This window comes from Lissotriton helveticus, chromosome 8 (assembly GCF_964261635.1).
Source record: "Lissotriton helveticus chromosome 8, aLisHel1.1, whole genome shotgun sequence".
Classification (NCBI taxonomy): domain Eukaryota; kingdom Metazoa; phylum Chordata; class Amphibia; order Caudata; family Salamandridae; genus Lissotriton; species Lissotriton helveticus.
In genome coordinates this window covers 1,238,841,251-1,238,861,852 of record NC_136069.1, presented here as the reverse complement: position 1 = coordinate 1,238,861,852, position 20,602 = coordinate 1,238,841,251, and the positions used below count along the sequence as shown (strand labels likewise).

The 20,602-nt window shown below is 43.6% G+C and overlaps 1 protein-coding gene across 1 annotated transcript in view; it reads left to right on the top strand.

Annotated features, from left to right (window-relative positions):
- The window catches only part of PLCXD1 (phosphatidylinositol specific phospholipase C X domain containing 1), a 134,859-nt gene extending 115,509 nt beyond the window's left edge, over positions 1 to 19,350 (top strand). The window contains exons 6-7 of the mRNA XM_078658220.1: positions 8,167 to 8,347; positions 18,776 to 19,350. Coding sequence (XP_078514346.1) covers positions 8,167 to 8,347; positions 18,776 to 19,035 — 441 coding nt within the window. The 3' untranslated portion in view covers positions 19,036 to 19,350. The remainder of the gene's footprint in view (positions 1 to 8,166; positions 8,348 to 18,775) is intronic.
- The last annotated feature ends 1,252 nt before the right edge of the window (positions 19,351 to 20,602 follow it).

Below are 20,602 nucleotides of genomic sequence, written 5' to 3'. Positions count from 1 at the left end.
ATATTGTACTCTCATCGCTAATAAACCAAAATTGGTGATGCAATCTTTATATGGTTGATTACATTTGGCAAATTAATACTCTATATATGTCATTTATTATCATAAATGTATAATGTTTATCTAAATAATGTGAAATTAATACTTTTTTGTACATCATACAGCATGAATCATAGATTGAGAACTATATCAGAAGAGAAAATGACAAATTCACATCAATGACAATGCATAAAGGAGTGGACAGGGGAAGAGACATAAGATTCAGAGACAAATTACATTTGCAAATGATTATTCAAAATCAGATTTCAGTCTATACTAACCCAATAAGAATAAGAAATCTACTCTATGGCCACTCTGGCCATGAGAGCAGAAAGGCCCCCTCAAGAAGATTTGAAGAGGCAAAGACTAAGTCAAGAATCAGTAGACAGGAAACAGAACAGCAATACTGACGATGATCTCCCAACAGTCTCAAGAGTCAGTCTCCAAACCCCTCCCACCAGGCACCTCAATTATACCCTAAAACCCAAATGTCCAACCCACAGATGTATCCAGCTAAAGGTTTTCTTCACATTTGATTGGTTAAGGAAGGGGGTGTATACACTTTCAGCATGACAGCCTTACTAAATGTCCCATTGTTTTGTTTAATAAATGACATAAACTTCCACCCCATGAAATACAAATTCGAGCCACCGTCACTTCTCTTCCTGTACTTGGACAAAGTTGCAAACTTTGTATATCTTTCGTGCCATTCGCACCTCTGCGGAGGAAGCTTCCCTCTGTTGTCCCATTGTTCTTTCATACACATTTTGGCAGGCACCCAGGATTTGAAGGAGAGAGTAATATTCCGCCATCTTCTCCATGCTCGTTTTTCATCAATTTAACGTTTTTATTCCACATTATTTGCCATGCAGAAGTATTTTCCCTCATGTTAGACCTTTTTCCGCATAATTTTCACTGCACACGATTAGTAAATGTTACTAAGGGTTCAGTCCCAGCAGGTTTTATTTTCGCGATAACCCCGCTCCATCATTAACAAAGAGGCACTTCATTCCAATTGGATTGAGTACCAGCTACTCAGACTATACTGTTGTTTGTTCAATGCTCCCCACTACCACCTTTGAGTTGTGCTTCCCTCCTGATCAAAGCAAACACAAGGAGAATGTGGACGGAGCGCTAAAACTTTTCAGACACTCACCCCCAGTCACTGTTAGATCTGAGTTGAATCCATCATCTTTCTTTAGCTCATTTCGCCACCCCAGTTCAGTCCCAGCCATATGCAAATCAGTCTGGACCCTGTTCCTCATGGGAACAGTCCTGCCCGAACTCCCATGCCAGGTCTTCCCTGGACCGGAAACAAGCATCCTGGGACCGGTTTCGGGGTAACCCTCCTCATTAGCCAGGCTAGCTTGAATCCAGTGGCAAAGTGAGCAAGGGACCCATGTCAGGGCATACCCTGCCAACTAATGGTGAACAAAGCAAACACAAGGAGATGATGGACGGAGTGCTGAAACCTTTCAGACACTCACACCCAGTCACTATTAGATCTACAATAACCGCTCTGCAATCCAGAATTCACAAAACACATCTTGGACTTCACAGTTGATACTACTTTAAAACGCTTGAATCTGTGTCTTTTTGGAGAGTTCAACAAGCAGTTTGATAAACCAAGCATGTAAACATCTACTCTTCTTCCTTGAATTAGTGTATCTAATATCTGGAATCACTCACACAGCAGGACACTCATTTGATGTCATATTTGCTTCTCATAATGTGATTACAGTAACTGAGTGTCACCTTGTAAGATCATGGAAGAAACTGATATCTCCTCATTTAGAGTATAGCATCTACTTCCTTAACTACTAGCATGGCATTAACATTTCTGCCAAGGCCTAACAAACTTATCCCTTTCTGAATCATCCCAAAAATACAAGCTATCCAGGATTCTGAGCTTATTGATGGTGGAAGTAAAATCCCACAGCTGAAATAGAAGGTCCTTCAAAAGACTGCAAGAATTTGCAGCAACATGAATGAATGAATGAATGAATTGGCTTTTATAAAGCGCAGCTTACACTCCATGGAGCATCTTGGCGCTAGTCATAACGTGTCACAGAAGAGAATGAGAAAGAGGGAGAGCTGCCAAAAGGTAAGGGAGGAGTATTTAAGTCAGAGACAGGGAGTGAAATTAAATTAACGCTAGACATAGTGTGTCAGTGGCCTTGAAAATCCATGTTTTAAGGGCTTTTCGAAACAGGTTCTCTGAATGGATCAGACGCATTTGGGGTGGGAGCTTGTTCCAGGCTCTGGCTCCTAGCACTCCGATGGATTTTCCACCTTTTGTGGTTAATCTGAATTTGGGGACGGCTAATAGGTTAAGGTTCGATGATCTAAGTGACCTGGAGGGTGTATATCTTCCAAACCTTTGAGACAGGTATGTAGGACCCGACTGGTGGTAGGCTCTGAAAGTGATGAGTAGTATTTTAAATAATACTCTCTTGTGGATGGGTAACCAATGCAGGGTTTTAAGTGCTTTGGAGGCAGATGATTTTCTGGGTAGTTTTAGCACTAGGCGGGCAGCCGCGTTCTGAACCATCTGCAATTTATGCAAAACAGCTTTGTTGGAGCCCGCATAGATGCTGTTGCAGTAATCTAGCCGGGATGTGATGAGGGCCACCGCTACTGCTTTTCTAGCTGTCAGAGGGAGGAGGTCAAAGAACCTTCTAAGGCCTCTAATGATGTTGAAGCAGGAACCTGCCACAGCACCTGCTTGCTGTTTGAAGGACAGGGCTTCATCAAACCTTATCCCGAGGTTGCGGGCCGATGTGATGGTATTGGGTGGGACTTCGGCGTCTTGGGGCCACCAGTTGTCAGGGGAAAAAAGGTTGTTCTGGCCAAAGGGGAGGATTTCAGTTTTTCCTGAGTTGCATTTAAGGTGGTGGGTTCTCATCCATTCGAAGGTTGCAGTGAGACAGTCTCTCAGATTTGCTTCTGCTTTGGTTGAGTTGTTGTCCAATACCAGGATGAGTTGGGTATCATCCGCGTAGGATATTGTACTGATGTTGAATGATGTGATGAGTTCAATCAAAGGGGACATGTAAAGATTGAAGAGAACGGGGCTCAAGCTTGAGCCCTGTGGTACTCCTGTTTTTAAAGTTTTTTCATCTGAGCAGAAATTTCCTAATATGGTGACTTGTTTCCTATGGCTTAGGAAGTTTTTCAGCCACTTGAAAGCGGTTCCTGTTAGTCCTGATTCTGCTAGGCGGCCAATTAATACGGGGTGTGAGACCGTATCAAAGGCCGCCGATAGACATTGCTCTTGGGCAATTCTCTAGCTCTCCTCCATCTCCTTCTGGGGATGCCCAAACTACCTATGTCCTCTCCTAGATCTTTATTTGAAGCGGAAGCATTCATGTGTCTTCTGGCGGGCTAGCTGGCCAGGTATTTTGGGCATCAGCCACATAGAATGGCAAGTGCGGGCCCTGTAGGGCTGGCTTCACTGCATTGTTTTGCCTGCTGTTGCCTGTGTTATTTCATGCCACTGTTTCTCAAACCCTGGTGGTTGTTTAAGGGGAGACCCTGGCTTTTCCATACCAGGGGTGGCAGTCGAGCTGTGATGTTGGTTGGTAGGGAGCAGATCACCCGTTCTACCCTTTCACACCATTTGCCCCCTTGTCGAATTACTGAGAGACGCATAGTAATTCCAAAGATAATCAACCTTCAGAACCTTTCTAAAATACTGTATTTTTTATAGAATGATATCCTTTTCAAGATGGAATATCCGAATACATAGATATCAGAAAGTATCTAGTTTTCACTGCAGACCCAAATCTGGAAGTCAGTATTTTATCCTTGCCTGCAATCCTCCAGAGAAATAATGTGGATTTGCCCCAGTTAGTTGTAAGGCTATGACACTAGTCCTGAAAAGTCCATCTCCCTGAGGAGGTGGAGGGCGTACTCATCCAGATTTTTCAGGTAAGTCGTCCGTATACGTGTGTGTGTGTGTGTGTGTGTTTGTGCTGGTCATGAACCCCCATGATGTTAGGTTTCTCTTTAGTCTACCAGTGAGGGTTTTCATGCCCAGGAATGACATAAGCCCTCATTGTTGGGTGTCTCTGCCTAGTTCCAGCTCCTTAGAAATCTTTTCCCTTCCACCAGCTTATGGGATTTCATTTGAAAGAAAAACATTTTACAGGACCAAAGGCCTTTTGATATCTAAAGTGGACACAGTGTAATCTCTAAGGAATCCATAACCTGGTATATTTCTCTTAAATATAGTTTAGCATTTCTGTACGGTAGGAAGCCATAATAGTCAGCTTGAATCACTGTCCTAACTAGCCTTCAGAGTCTAGCTACTACTACTACTTTAGTAAGCAGTTTGGTATCAATGTTCATAATTATTAGCAGTTTGTAGGCACTAGACTTCTGGAGGTCTTTGCTGTTTTTAAGTATAATTATATCACACCATAAGGCTTCCCTTATTGTGGGAGGCAAAATCCTGACTTGCTTTTTGTTTGTTTCCCAAATACAGCCAACTAGGACATCAGCGTATGTTGCATACAACTCTAACTTGATACCACCATATAGAGAGGGTTTTCTCCTTTGTCATATACCTCCTGGCTCTCTGTATGTCTTTGTACTCTATAGGTGCTTCAACGTTTTTTCTCTGTTCTGAGATCACTTTATCATATCGTATGAAATACATCCTAAATCTGCTTCCTGTTCTGGACAAAGTTGAGTATGTAATACACTAAAATTTTTAATAGATAGGATGTCAGACCGGATTAACTATTTCTTGTGATAACAAAACTGCTTCACAGTCTTTTTCCCTTCTTGGCTTAGGTGCTGTCCATAGTCTCATCTCGTGCATAGCTCCAGGACCCACCGCAGTCAGGACTTTCTGCCTCCAAAGTCCATCACATAAAGTGAGCTGGAGTAAATGGGAGGTATCATTCCCTGGGCCAAAACAGAGCTGTCAACTTGAAGTTACGGGGAGATAATCAATATACAGATGGGTTGGGAATCACTTCCACTGTTACTATCCGTCTATTGGTTCACACAACTTAAGTGTCTACTTCAGGATTTTCCAGTGTTTACTTGTGCTGCCACAGAAGCTCTTAGGGCACACATTCAGGCCGCCATGATGCTTGGCCAAAGCCCCAGACTGTACTGTAGTCGATTTGTGACAGCAATAATGTTTACATTACATTACATTACATTATATGGCCATTCTTAGATACCACCAAGGCATTCGATTCGCTATAATGGTCCTATCTTTTCGCTATCCTAACTCGACTAGGCCTCAACCCCAAATTCATTGCACAGATCAAATTATTGTATTCAGAGCCAGCCGCGAGACTCCTAGCCAATTAATGATCTTGCCTCCATTTGAAATTACACGCAGCACTAGACAGGGCTGCCCCCTTTCACCCTTATTTTTTGCCATTGCGATGGAACCCCTAGCAGCTCGAATCAGACAACACCATAAAACAAAAGGCATTGACATCCGGCTGAGAGACATCATTATATGACAATATGCCGACGACATCGCCCTCTATATTCGCGACCCGAATGATAATCTTAATCCAGTCCTACGTGAGCATACTCTGTTTGGCTGGCTCTCCAGGGTTCACATTAACTGGTCTAAATCCAGCTTACTCCCACTCACTCCTAATTTTCCCGTGTTTGAGCCCGACTACCCTATTCAATGGGCAGATGGCCCCGTACAGTATCTTGGGATCTGGCTCAGCACCGACACTCAGGAACTATGGAACGCTAACTTTGGTCGAACTGTGGCCTGGTTGGTAGGGAAAATAGCTATCTGGTCTAGGCTGTCCATATCTCTAGCAGGCCGTATAGCCATAGCTAAGATGATTGTGCTTCCTAAATGTTTATACCTTTTCATCAATATACCCTTACAACTTACGCAATCATTTTTGAAAACATTACGCTCCTTGATGATATCCCTGGTCTGGGCCGGGAAGCAACCCCGCATAGCGTGGGAAATACTCACACTGCCACTAGCACAGGGCAGACTCGGAGCTCCGGACTTGGCGCTTTATGCATACTGTGCACAGGCGCAATTTCTACACACTGGATTTTTCCATCCCCATTTCAACCACACGCAGCTGTAGAAAATGATATCGCCATCCCAATACCACTAACAGTTGCCCTGTATCAATCCCATAAACGACACCAAACCATTATACACACGCCGGACACTCTGAGATGGGCATGGCACACAACCCACAGATCCCTGCCATGGAGGATAGGGGTCAGACTGCACGCACACAAGACTTAGGGTGGGAGACTTTTGGGGACCTGTACCCGAGAGACTCTTTTCTACCTCAACCCACACCTCCGCCAGGAGACACCACTAACTTTTCTGATATGCTACTATACTATTCCATTAAGTGAACTTGCTGCACGCTTCACAATACATTCCTGAAACAGCCCCCCCTGCTGCCAGCCCTAGAACTGATACTGACAAACACATCCCCAGACAAGCTAATGACCAAATTTTACAGCACCATGCGACGTTCCTCACCGGTTATACAGCCACAGGCATTGGTGGCGTTGGTACGAAGATCTAGCTGACCCGCTCACAGAAACGCAATGGAAATTTGGAGGCGGCCAGTTAAAGATGTTATCTCCCAACTAAAAGCTCCGCCTCATACATTTTTAAATATTTGCATTGTGTATATAGAACACCTGTGCAGCTCAAACGGATGGGCCTCCGTCCCGAAGCGAACTGCTGGAGATGCGCGGCTCCAGTTGCCTCCTCCCTACATATGGCTTGGGGATGTCCCGGAGTGGAACACAATTGGACCAAGATTCTCAGCTCTATCAACGAGATCCTTCACACACAACAATTCCCGTCCCCTAAATTATTTCTTCTGGGAGACGTACAAGATGTGACACCAGGGCGTCGCAGGCTTTTGTCCATGCTGCTCCTGCTGGCCAAACGCCGGATTGTCATGCACTGGGGCCAACCAAACCTGCCCACTATTAAACTCTGGGTTTTAGATGTCACATTTTGCCAAGATCAACTAAACACATATTGGGAACTTCTGCCCCAAGCGTCCAGGCCTAAAGACATTTGGAGTCTCTTCCTTACTTGGCTATCCTCTCGTAAAGCAGACACTGCACAAAACCCGGAGGCCTCTGGCACAGCCCATTCACAACTCCTCCACTCACAACCCCCTGCTGGCCACACACTACCAATGTCCATATGACACGTCACAACGCCACTAGTGGATCTTCCGATTTCAGCCCGCAGTCCCGCTCACGACCTGTTACTACTCTAACCTTTCTGCTAATTGATGTTTGCACTTTTAACACTTGACTGGATGCCTCTGTTCTTAAATTGTTGTTATCTTGATGCAATAGTTCATGCTATATATCTACGCAATCCTGAGATAGATAGATATATATATATATATATTGCCTATTTTGAACTGCCAATAAACTAATAAAATAATAATAATGTTTATATGGCCAATATTAGACATCACAATGCAGGACAATTATTCATATTATGTTCCATCACCAGATATCTGCAACACACAAAATGTCTTGATTACATCACAACTTTCATCTTAGAAACAAGTTACGCCCAAGCAGATAGTGAAATTTACACACAGAAACAAATTATGAACTCTCTGTTTAAGGGATATATTTCCATAAATGCCATACATGAAAATTCATATGCATATAGGTTTAGATATTTAGAATTATACTGTATGGGTATGTTAATACTGTATCAACCATTTGAATGTCCTGCATTTTGAGAGAGCCAGTGAGAGAGAATTAGTGATTTGCACCTGTGCAGGTACCAATCACTGAACAGAATCCAAAATGGGAGAGAAGCCACTACATCAGAAGGGTGTGTGTACACATTAAATGTTGAATATCAGCAAATTTGTGTATTTTAATTAATTTTCCTTTTAGAAAAACAGTAAAAAAACATGGACTTATTTATCCTTACACAAAGGCTCTCTTTAATCACTTTTAGTCGTCAGTTCTATTTAAAAAACATAATGGTCATATATAAGATTACACATTTACAAAATATGTACCTGTCTGTATTCAAAACATTCAGACTTTTAAATAAATAAGTGATCTTAAAAAGCAAACTGAACGTTCAGTACAATTAATATTCATTTTTAATTTCAGGAAAATCCCAGTTTGCAGAACATGTGGCAGAAAGGCTACCAGGTCATTATCTCCTATGAAGATTGCATTGCAGAGAAGCATAAGGAGCTGTGGCCTCCAATTCCCTACTGGTGGGGTAACACGACTCGGACAGAGGCTCTCATCCGCTATTTGGAGAAAAAGAAACATAGTGGTCGCCCAGGTACAACACAACTTTAGCTGTAGGATCCTGTGCATAGCAATTTCTCCTTTATGCAGTACAGTTACTGTGGTCTTCATATGCATTTTAATTTTATTTTATTAAAAGTAATGATCTGACCCACAGTTCTTTCTTCCCAAGGTTCCGCTGAGTAGTACACACGGAACGATTATCCGATAGGTCTAATAAGCCCATCCTGAAGAGAAGTGGACATTTACCTTGGCTCTGCTGTGGTTGATGAGAAGGATGTGCAATGGTACAGTCCTGCAGTCTTATCTTGTTTCATAATATCAGGATGGGAATCTATTCCTCCATTTCCAGTTTTACCTACTTTGTCACTTTCGGGTAATACTATGATGCCTGTAACAAATGCAGTGCAACACGTTTACAATCCTCTTGGTAGTTTTAATGCAGGCGCTATCGATGTGAAGAGGGCATGCCTCAGAATTTATTAGCTTTGATTACTGGTGTGCCAGGTGTCGGGCTGAGTAGCTACATAACTGGTATTGGTTGGGCTGGAGAGGGGGCGCTGCCAGTTTTCTCTGGGCTCAGTGTCAGTCATCAATTTGTTGAGTTCTGGTCTCAGGGGTCCTTGTGGCCACTCTCAGGCAAACCATCTTTTAACAGTGTTTTCACCTCGTTCATTTTCCATGTCAAATAGTTTATGCTTAAGTGCCCCAATTTCCCCAGCTACAAGGTCCTCCACTTATTATGGGGCAACACGTTTTGTTTGTCACTCTCATGTCTTTATAACTCTGATGTTCTTTCCCTGACCATGGAGACGTCATCCCTCATAATGTTAAAATTATTCAAAATTTCTTATTGCAATCTAAGATCAGTGGCCTGAGTTGAACCACTGCGTCAAGGCCCACCACTGTTGGTAGTGGTACAATACTTTACAGTCCTTTGTTAGACATTACAACTCTTCCTTGACAACACAATCCTCAATTAACTGGTGAGCAATATACCTGTCCCTCATAGAGATATGTGTGCATTCAGCAGAGGAACAAATACTCATCTCCAAACATGGCTAATTTTATTACCACATTGGTGGTGTTATCAAACCTTTCCCAGCCACACAGATAAAAGATCCCCATCAAGAACATACTGAATTTAAGAGGATGGTTGTAATGAGATGGTTACCTAGACTGAAGACTAAAGACTTGGGTAGAAGAAGAGGATGCTTTATTAAATTAGCTCGCATCCTGTGATTAAGCTAGATGCCACGTCTGTTAAGTGTTTTGTTACTCTATATCGAGGGACATCTGTGGGCCGCTATTTTAATAATCAATTTCATGATCCCTTTGGCTATTTGCACATTGTAATTGAAATGGAATCTGTGTGAATTTTAAATGAGTTTTTTACAGTTTAATAATTTTAGAAGATTTTAATGAAATCTTACCTACCACCAGAAGCACTTGCACCTCGCAGGGCAGGTAACGGGGGCGGCTTAGTCTGCAGCACTTCCGTTAGACCAGGAAGCACTCAGGAGAGTGTCTCCGGTCTAGATGTTGAGCCGCAGGAGAGATAAAAGCACGACAAAGGCAAGCTTGTCTTTGCCTGTCTGCACCTGGCCCTGGCCCTTGCCCAGTGCCAGGCACGCTGCCAGTTTTAGCCCCCACTCTGCATCAAAGATTATTTAAACCAGGGTCCAGCTGTGGGATTTCAACAACAGAAGTAAGCAACATGCCCCCAAAGGCAAAGACCGCATACCGTTGCCGCCATGGAAAGGCTGCTTTCCGCGTACAACCTAATATGGATGGTGGTGTCTTGCAGACACGCCACCATATTAAAGGTGTTTTCCGCCCGATCGACGAGTCGACCGGTGGAATAGCGGTGGACGGTCTTTCCGTCCACCACGGACCCTCCAGCCATCATAATATGGCAGGGGGTCTTTCTGGTGTGGATGGCGGGCGGTTCACCCCGCCGGACCGGCTGTGGCTACCGCCGGCCTGGGGTGGGCGAACCGCCCGCCATCTTAATTGGCCCCTTAGTCTTGGCGCTTACTCGTCTGCTGTACCTTTCCAGTGCCAAGATTGCATTTTTATCTGCCCCACTAACCCACATAGGGTGTCATTCATTTCAAATCGTGTCCCAAAAGGGCTTCGTAGGAATAGGACAGTCCTAGGTACTTTAATCAATGCATGCTCCATTTGTAAACACGCCTATGTTTGATGAGGCCCATGCTGTTGATCTATCCTTCATTATTGAAACGTGGGTGGAGGCCTTTTCAGACCCAGACTATAGCAGTGGCTGTCCCAGCTCGGTATACAATGTTTAAACAAGACCCGGTGGTAATAAGGGGCAGGGGGCTGGCCGTAATATTTGGAAGTATGTGGAAGGGGACTTTCATCTCCCAAAATAATGTGCCAACTATGGAATCCCTACTATTCAAGATCACAATGGACAATCATTACACTTTTGACACCCTTTTATTTTATCGACCTCCTGGCCCCCGGGCAGATTTTTTAAACACCATAGGTCAATCCTTGGATGTGATTTCCCAGTCGTCAGACTTTACACTTCTGGGTCACTTCAACCTTCACCTTGAAGACCCATCAGACAGAGACGCAGTACATTTTATTGATATTATGAACAGCCTAGGACTCATCCAGCAGGTGACTGGCACAACGCACTCTGGGGGACACTTGCTTGATGGATTATTTTCAAAGAATACGTTTTTACAATGTCTTCCGTCTCGAACGCTCATTTGGTCGGATCATAAAGCTGTTATGTTCTCTCTCTCTCTCTCTCCTTCCACAACCCTCAGTTAGAGAAGTTGAGAAACAATCAGCCCAGAAGGGTCTAGCCTTGGAACAAGATTGCAATTGAAACTCTCAAAAGCTCTCTGGCCCAGAATCCACCCAAGTTTATAACAAATCTGAATATGGCAGCCATTGCCTTTGAGGAGTGGCTCAGCAGTTCAATTGATCATGTTTTACCTGTTAAACTCATTACCAATCATAGGTCAAGACACAATGAACCCTGGTACTCTGAACCTCTCAGACTTCAAAAACAAAAATGTCGCCGCCTTGAAAGGAAGTGGAGATCTTGTTATGATATCAATGACAGAACTGTCTACAAACAAGCCTTGCTTGATTATAAAAAATCTGTGTATGAGGAGAAAACTCGTTATTTTACTACAGCTATAACTGCATAAAAACTCTTCAAAATAACTTTTTGTGAGAAGTTGACCTGATGTATGATGTTCACTATTCTAGTGAGCACCTTGTATGAGTCCAAACAACCCTGATGGTGGTGGTTGTAAAGTCAACCTTATAGACAAGCTATCCTAGGGGTAGCATGGACTAAGCAGTCTTAGGCTTAACTCAAGAGGGCATGTGAAGCCAGCTGTTTTACCATATGCAATCCTGTAATATCAAATGAAAAGACGCCACACAAGTTATATATTATAAAAATATATGTATTTATTACTAGAATAATACTCTGTACTCTTTGAGTCCAGAGGCACAATCGTTTAAACAAAAGCACAGTTAAACATACACAAGTTGCACAATTATGGATAGGGCCGGTGGCCACTCAAACCATATACTAAATAAGTGGTATAAGAACCACTTCACGAACAATGGTAAGGCATAGGGCCTTGGGAATCGCTGGGATTACACTGGACTAACTGAGGTTAGGACGGGAGTAGCCTGCGGGATTCGGGTGCAGCGCTAAAAGCACACGCATGCACCAATGCAAAGTCAATGGTGCGTAAACGTTTCAAAGTTACTGTTTTGGAAGTCTTCCGACTGGAATAGAATTAAGCCACTTTAAACTAGGACACTAGAGGTGTAAACCACTACAGGAGCACCAGTGTTTGATCGTTACCTCACCCACAGGAAGCGGGTGCATAGGTGTCAAAGTGTGTTGGGTTTCGTCGTGGAGTTCTATGGAGCCTGGAGATGAAGATGCTGCAGGCGGCCAGGAGAGAAGAGTCCGGTTGGACCCAAGGGTGGATCGAAGATGTAGAGTACCTGAAAGCAGAGGGGACAGAGTCTGGGTCACTAGCCAGTAACCAGGATGGAACCAGGAAGGAACCAGGAGATGTCGGGCGCAATCAGGTGGTTGTCGTGAAGCTTGTCTCCGCTGCCACGTGGACTCGGGGGCATCGACGATGACCAGGACTGGACCACGGACTCACCCACGAAGGCTCTCGCTGTCGGCGGTATCGGCTTCCGGATTGGAGTCAACAGGCCTTGGCAAAGGCAACCCACGCAGGATCTTAAGATCGCTTCTTACTCGGACCAGCAAGGTCAGAGCGGTGGCTCCTTTTCAGGGGAGCGAGGGCCAGTCTGGAGCAATCAGACTAGCAGACTAGTTTCAAAGATTCATCGTCGTAGAGGCCACTAGCCAACGGGCAAGTGACCGGACAGACGCGTCGAGCAGGAAAATGCAAAAGGGCCCCACGCAGCACTCGGTGAGTGTGGAGGGGGATCTTCAGTGCACACGCTGCTCGGGGCAGGGGCTTCTCAAAACCCAATGCACAGCTTCGAGGGTGCTTCAGGAGTTGCACGGTCAGCACTTCGCAGTCTTTACAAGATGGCCGGTCCCACGTCTCACGTCGCCTCCACGGGTCTCAGCTTTGCTGTGGATCGGGCTGTTGGATGTCTGGGAATCCGGTTCTTGTCGATCTCTGTCGCTCGAGCTCCGGCGGGAGCTGCAACAAAGCAAACGGTTGGGCGCTGGATGGTGCCTGTTTGCACAGGGTGGTCACTCCTTGACCACAAGGGAGATTCTTCAGTCTTCCACGTCAAGTGGGATGTCAAAGGGTCCAGAGTTTCGTTTCAAAGTTTCAGTCAGGATTATCTAAAGTCTATGGACACAGCTCCTACCTTTATTCCAAATCAAGGGGCTGGATTACCTGCTAGGTCCCTCCTATGGGTGGGACCCAAGAAGGGGGTGGTTACACCCCTTTCCCTTTGTCCAGTTTCGCGCCAGAGCTGGGGCTGGAGTGCCCCAGCACCGATTTGATCTGGGCTATGCATGGGGAGCCTTGTGCGCCCCAGGCAGTGTCTAGTTTCACTCGCCCTGCCTGCCTCAATCCACTATCTCCTGTCTGGGGTGGTGTAACACCTCCCTGTGACAGGATACCATTTGTCCAGACCTCCCCTGCCAAGTTTCGGTCAGCAGCAGGAGGCCAGACTTGTGTCTGTGGCAGCAGCATCTATTTTGTGATGCTGAGGCTCTGGTTAGTTTTAACCGCATTTACTGTTACCCACATATCTTAGCCCTCTAGAAGGGTGAACTACTACCCCCGTCGCCAGAACTGGCGAGGGGGTAGTATTCCAAAGTGTATGACACCTTACACGACATGTTTTGATAAAGCTAAACCAAAGTTAGCAATAACCACAAGAATTATAATGCACTTAAGAGTATATGGTATGGCAATATCCCAGAACAGCTATAAGGACATGGGTCCGAAAGCTGCAGACAGGCTCAGCTCATGCTAGAGCACTTTCTCACATAAAACCAAGCACTCTGCCTCCAGGATTGTTAAGGCCTGCCATAGGAGTGACTTATAGGTGTATATGTGTCCAGATATAGGTTTAGATATAGGTATACTATATCTAAGCAAGGGGTGATTACACGACCTTGCCCCGGCTGAGTGAGCAGCCAGTTTTGTCAGATTGGATGGCCAGCCAGGGGTGGCAAAAGATATGCTGCAGCCCCTGGTAGGCCTTGGATGCACCCATGCCCTGGGTACCTATAGTACACTGTACAGGGGCTGATAAGGTGACCCAATATCCAATTAGTTATGTACCTAGGGTACATGGAGGCCATTTTAAAGGGAGAGCAGATAGCCTGGGGCCCTAATTAGCAGGGTCCAAGGCCAACTAAGTCGAAAACCAGCTAAACACAAGGCAAAAAATCTGGGGTAACCATAGTCCGGTATCCACCCTCCTACACTTTTTATACACAGTAAAAAGGCTGGCTAAATACCCCGAAATTACAGACACACCAACAAGCCAGACTTTCTGTAACTCATTAGCCACTTTCTTTCAAGACAAAGTTAACGCAGTTTATAGTGGCTTTTCTAGTTCTTTCACTCAAGTGGCTCTTCTGGTACACCAGTCACTTCCAGTGTGGAAATGGACATCTCCTCAGCTACCCCAGATATTAGTGACACCCCTCCCCCCCCCCCCCGAATTATCCTTCTTTCCTTCACTGACCTCTGACTAGGTCATTAAACTCCTTTTGTCTACTAAATCTGGCACCCCATTGGATCCTGGTCTCCCTAACCCCCCCCCCCCCCTCCTCCAAATCTTCCACCAGAAGTATTTGCTTTTCATCTGTCTCCCATCTTCAACCGAATGTTTTCCTCAGGCACATTCCCCACCAACTGGAAACTGGCATTTGTTCTCCATCTCCTAAAGAAAGCAAATCTAGACTGGGCAGATCCCAATAATTACCGCCCAATCTTAAGATTCCCCAGCCTGCAAAAATGGTTGAACAAGCCATGAATGTGGTAATATCGGACTATATTGAGAAACATGCCGTTTTGGATGCCACTCAGTTTGGCTTTAAAAAACATCATAGTACTGAACTGGCACTGATTTCAGCGTCCAAACAGATTAGGCAGACAGTCGATGCAGGGCGTAATGCAGCACTTGTGCTGCTAGACCTCTCTGCCGCATTCGACACTGTTAATCATCAAAAATTACTGGAAGTCCTGGGAGGATAGGCATCAAAGGAAAGGCTCTTGCTTTACTTAGTTCTTTCCCGAGGGGCCGGGAACAGTACATGGCTCTTTCAGAATTCAAGTCGCCTAATTTCACACTGCCATGTGAAGTCCCACAGGGATCTTCATTGAGCCCCACCCTCTTTAATATTTACGTTGCCCCTCTGACAAGGCTAATCGGATCTCAGGGTTTAGCTGCAATTTCTTATGCCAATGATACCCAGATTGTGGTTTCAGTGACAGGCTCGTTTTCAGACACAGCAGCACAGTTCTATATCGGTCTTCGCCAGCTTGAGGACTGGATGGCCACTAATTGTCTGAAATAAAATTCCAATAAAACCGAAGTCCTACTCTTTGTCAGCCACACTAATTTCAGGTTCCCTGCTTTGTGGCCTTCGGAGCTGGGCTCACTGCCTATTCCAACAAATAAAGTAGAGAACTTGGGGAGTCACTTTTGACTTCATGCTTTCCTTTGAAGGCCACGTAAACCATGTCACATCTGTATATTTCTACACACTAAAATTACTTGAAAAGATCCTTCCATTTATTCCTGTTTATTTGCGGAAGTTAGTGGTCTCCGCTCTCAGCCTATCCAGAGCCGACTATTGCAACGGTCTTTTCATCAACCTCCGGAAGAAATGTCTGACCAAGTTGCAGATTGTGCATTCCTAAACACAAATCTGCCTCAGCGGCACTTAAAGAGTTACACTGGTTACCAGTGAAGAGACTGATCGAGTTTAAGGCTCTCGGTATAGCATTCAAAGCAACTCACGACATACGACCTGTCTTTTTTAAATAGAATTTTCAGCTATACCCTCCAGCTCGCCATCTTCGCTCAGCTCACGATCTGGTAATCCCCAGGTTCAGAAAAAGTTCCTGGGGTGGAAGGCTTTCTGGTCGGTACAACCAGACTCTGGAACTTGTTTCCTCAGAAGTTAAAAGATGAAACTCACTTGTTGGCCTTCAGGAATGCGTTAAGGACGTGGCTTTTCAATCTCTAATTTTGTATGAAGACCGTCCGGCAATTTTCACCTGATGAGCTAGCGCCTGGACACCTTCAGGTAACTGTACCACACTTTATACATTTATTTTTCATTTCATTTCATTTTCCAACAACACCTCAGCCACCAAGAGCAACTGAGGGTAGTTCAAAAATCAACATTCTTTTTGACATCAGACATTCCAAAGTGGAATCTAGTAAGGATGTATCACAGTAGGTATTGCACTTCTCCCGTCTTATTAGAGAAATTTGCAAGCTGTAAAGGTAAAACCAGATTACCGAACCAAAATACAGATTAAAGTGTGCAACAAAAGAATCCCTCATAAAGAGATCCACCCTCTGACATATTCATCCAAGTACACTGGACATTTACATCTTCTGAAAGTTTTTCTGTCTGCTATTTCATTTTTAGTGGGTAAACCAAGACCATTTGAAAATAACAACTTTATATATCCATAGGCAATCTGTAAGGGGGAGTGTGTGTCTGGGTTCTCACATCCCGTTGGGTAATGTGGCAATTACCATTCATTACATTTGTTAGAAGATACACACGTCATTGCATGTGTGCTAAAAGTTCGAAACATGGACCCTCCAATTTGATGGAACAGACCCGTTTGAACACGAGGGCATGCCTCACATCAAATAGGCATTTGTGCTTTGTGGAACTGCGGCGTATTAACCTACCCCCGTCCTTTTATCCGGAGCTTACAGAAGATTACGTATGCCAATATATAGGTCCTGATGAAATGACGAGTGATCGTCTCTCGACACAATTAAGGTGTGAAACATGTCGACCACAGACTTCAGTGATGAAGCATGCCACCATCGAGTAGGTGAGTGTACTTGCTCATTTGAGCGCATGCTCCCAGTGTCTACATACAGACTCCACTGAGAATCTGCCATAGTTAGTGTGGCCGGTTAGCGGTTCAAGATTTGCGGAGACGGTATACTGTACCAGAAATCTCCTCGCCTTCCCGTTTGTAGATGCAACAGATATTACCCCTATTTAAGTTAGATATATTTTTTAGGGACAGAAGACTTTTATACTATAATTTTCAGAAGTATTCTATGGCTTTCCTCACGTTTCTCCTCTTCTCATGCCTTACTTAGCATATAAATTAGAGCTCTGTTGAGCGTAACCCAAAGTTATCACTTATTTCAATCCTATGCTAATGATACCCAGATAATTGTAGGGATCCCAGAAATTGACATCAGAACACCAAATGTCCTAGTTCTCAAGGCAATTTAATTACAAATCTGTGAACATCACTGGTACGTCAAATATTCACCCCAGCACACCTCTAACTCTAGAGATTGTTACGATGTCCCAGTCTATTGCCATAATAAAAGGCAGCCCAACTCTGATCAAAACATTAAGAACAACACAGGACTCACATTCACCAAAAAGGATGACGAAAAAATGTGTGAATAGCTAGGTAGCACCTCACGGGCGCACCACCAATGGGACCCCTGGTTGGTACTCACCAGGATGGCCCTGTTCTCATCATCGGTGCCACCTAGCTTTAACGTAAACGTGTCCGAAACCCAAAAAAAGAGACAGTGAATGGTGCAGTGAACACAAACTTATATGTGACAAGGACTAACAACGTTCAACATACAACAAAAAAGTTACTGTGCCAACAGGACAATAAACTTTCACTCGCGTTCCTTTTTTGCAAACAGTAAACACATACACATAAAAAAGAGAGATGTGAATACTACCTATCGGCTAGTGCCTTCATTGCACTGTCATTTCAACTGCAGTTGAACTCTTTCCTAGCCATCCTGATTATCACCATACTTTATACGTCAACCTTCTCAGCATACCATAAACTGAAACAGTCTCCCCTCCTTAAAAAGCACAACCTGGAACCTGATGACCTTGCCCTCTTTAATCTCATAATTTTAACATAATGTTCTTTTCTAAGCTGGACCCCAGAAAAAGAAGTAATGATTTCGCTCCAAAATTACACTGACAGACATAACCTGTTATACGCCTACTGTTCTGTTTTCTGCCCTGGATGCTGTGATTGATGCCTGCTGTATTACTGATAAGGGAGACTGCTGCCTCCAGGATCTTCTCTTGGTGGCCTTTGACTCAATAGGCGCCAAGTATTCCTCAACACCAGTGTAACAGACTTTGGCATGCCTCACGTAATGCTCAAATTATTTTCCTCTCTCCTTGAAAACAGAAAATGGATGACATTTTTATATTTTTTTAAAACACCCATGTCAGAGTGAAATTTGGGGTTCTCCATGCCCAATGTTCCCCCCCTGATATAAAACTTTACATGGATACCCTAGGGGTATCTATAGCCAATCAATACCTTTTCCTACATCAGTACGCATATAACAAACCAGTCTATCTCGAAGCCTCCTCTGCAGCTGATATACAAAGCCTGAAATATTAACCTTCACTCCGTCCATTCAAGGATGTCTCTTTTCAGCATAATACTCAGTCCTATCAAAGATTCCCTTCAGTGGTGGCAAATTAAAACATCAAGTCCCAATCGGGCTAAATGAAATTCAACTAGATAGCTTGCACACCACCCAGCCCAACCTTTCTAGTAATGTTCGATTCTTCTGCTTCTGCATTGACCTCTTCATATCTGCCCATGGTCGTGTCAGTAGGAAAGCCCAAACAGCCTGGTAGGGCAACTGTCTTTGATTTGAAGTACTTATTGTTGAAATTGAAACAAGTCTCTCCTGCCTCTTAATGATAATTTTTATCTTGTTCTATAAACAGGTGGGTTTTTTGTTGCCGGTATCAACCTCACTGAAAATCTGTGGTATATACTGAAGCACCCATTCGGATCCCTGAAGAAGTTGACGAGATCCAAATTACCATGCCTCAGCGACTGGGTACAGAATCAATGTCCAGGGAGCCAAAAAGACGCCATCAACATTATTGGTGGAGATTTTGTAGAGATGGATTGTTTTGTCACAGACGTCATAGAACTCAACCAAAAACTTTTGATGCAGAAATGCAAACAATACCTGGTATAATGATGGGTTCTTGTTTTGGTACTGAAGCCCAAAGTCATTCATTGTCCTTCAGTTAGTTTGCGGGACAAACTAATGCTGCAGCAAGACAAGCTGGTGTGGTTATTGTGCTGCTTGGATTTGGATACTTCATTATCTAAATCAGTTAAACCATTCTAATAAAAACCTGAAAACCATGGCATTGGTTTTGTTAGTTGGGTCTCTGAGAATCATCAGCGAAAAGATAAACAAGTCATGTTAAAGGTACATGCATTTTCAGGGGAACTTCTGTTTACTGTTCAGTGCAATGTTGATAAAATTATTTATCTGGCAACCTGACAGATTCCCAGTTCATTGACTACTCCATATAAGAAAGTGCCAAAGGTTAACACTTGAATGTACCATTTCTGTGATTTATATCTCTTCTATCAACCGGTCTCAAATTCATAAAGGAGCAGTATTTATTTTGGCAACATTCTTAAATAAAATAAATCGTTATCACTGGTATGAAAAGCAGTTGGATGGACCAATGGAAGATTCAGATTTAACTGTTTTTGTCTGCCATTCAGAAGAGACAATACACTGTAAAAAATGTTATTCACAGGGTTGAAATACAGATTTAACATTCTTGTTTTTAGAGATATCAGGCTAAATTGTGATTGATGGTTAAAAGATGATGAGCTAAAACATACATTCTGAAATCTGTTTTTGGGGTGACTGCAATTTAGGAGTTTAATAGTGATAATAGCACTTTAAAACCATGTCAGACCTTTCTACTGTCAGAAAATAAAAAAATTATTAAAAAGTCTGCAACTTAATCAGAGAGTGGTTTAGTGAAAATAAGTGACATGCAAGCAGCAGCATAAAAGAGACTGCAGTTCTACTGTAGCCTCAAAACACTACAGATAATGCTGCTGCCAGCCGAGCATTCCTAAATTCGATCAGTTTTGTTTGTGCTTGCGCTGTTTGTTATTGAACCACTATTTAACATGTTGACTATATGTCGTTGGCCTAACCATGCCTCACTGGTGTTCATATGATTTTTTAAACTGCAATTGTTGAGATTTGTCTAACTGTTACACACCTGGTTGTGTATTATCCGCATAGTTCAAACTGCTGCACTCCCTATTCGTATCACAAATAGTTTATGAAAAGTTATAAAATAATGAGCACTGTTGAGCCTTTCTACACAACCATGAAAATGTGTGGGGGCGGGCGACTAAAGGAGACTTTGCCCAAATATCCTGTCATTGTCTTCTGAATTACCTTCAGTGGATCAAACACTGTGTCCCCACCTGCAATAAGTACCCTATGTACCTACTGTGAACTCTTTCTTACACATTGTGCAATGCTTGTTATGGAGACAGATGCCTGCTCAAATGGCATCACAATCAACATAATCATGGAAAGTCTGTACATAGGTATGGACAGGGAGCCAGAACACCTTTGCGCAACATACCTACGCGGAAATTACCTTTGATCAGTTGCAAATGTTTTTTCTCATACAGCTGTGCAGTATGTTTTGGATAATAGCCCAAAAATGTGCATCTGAAAAGGTATAATTCTACATTAAAATAAACACTGAAATTAA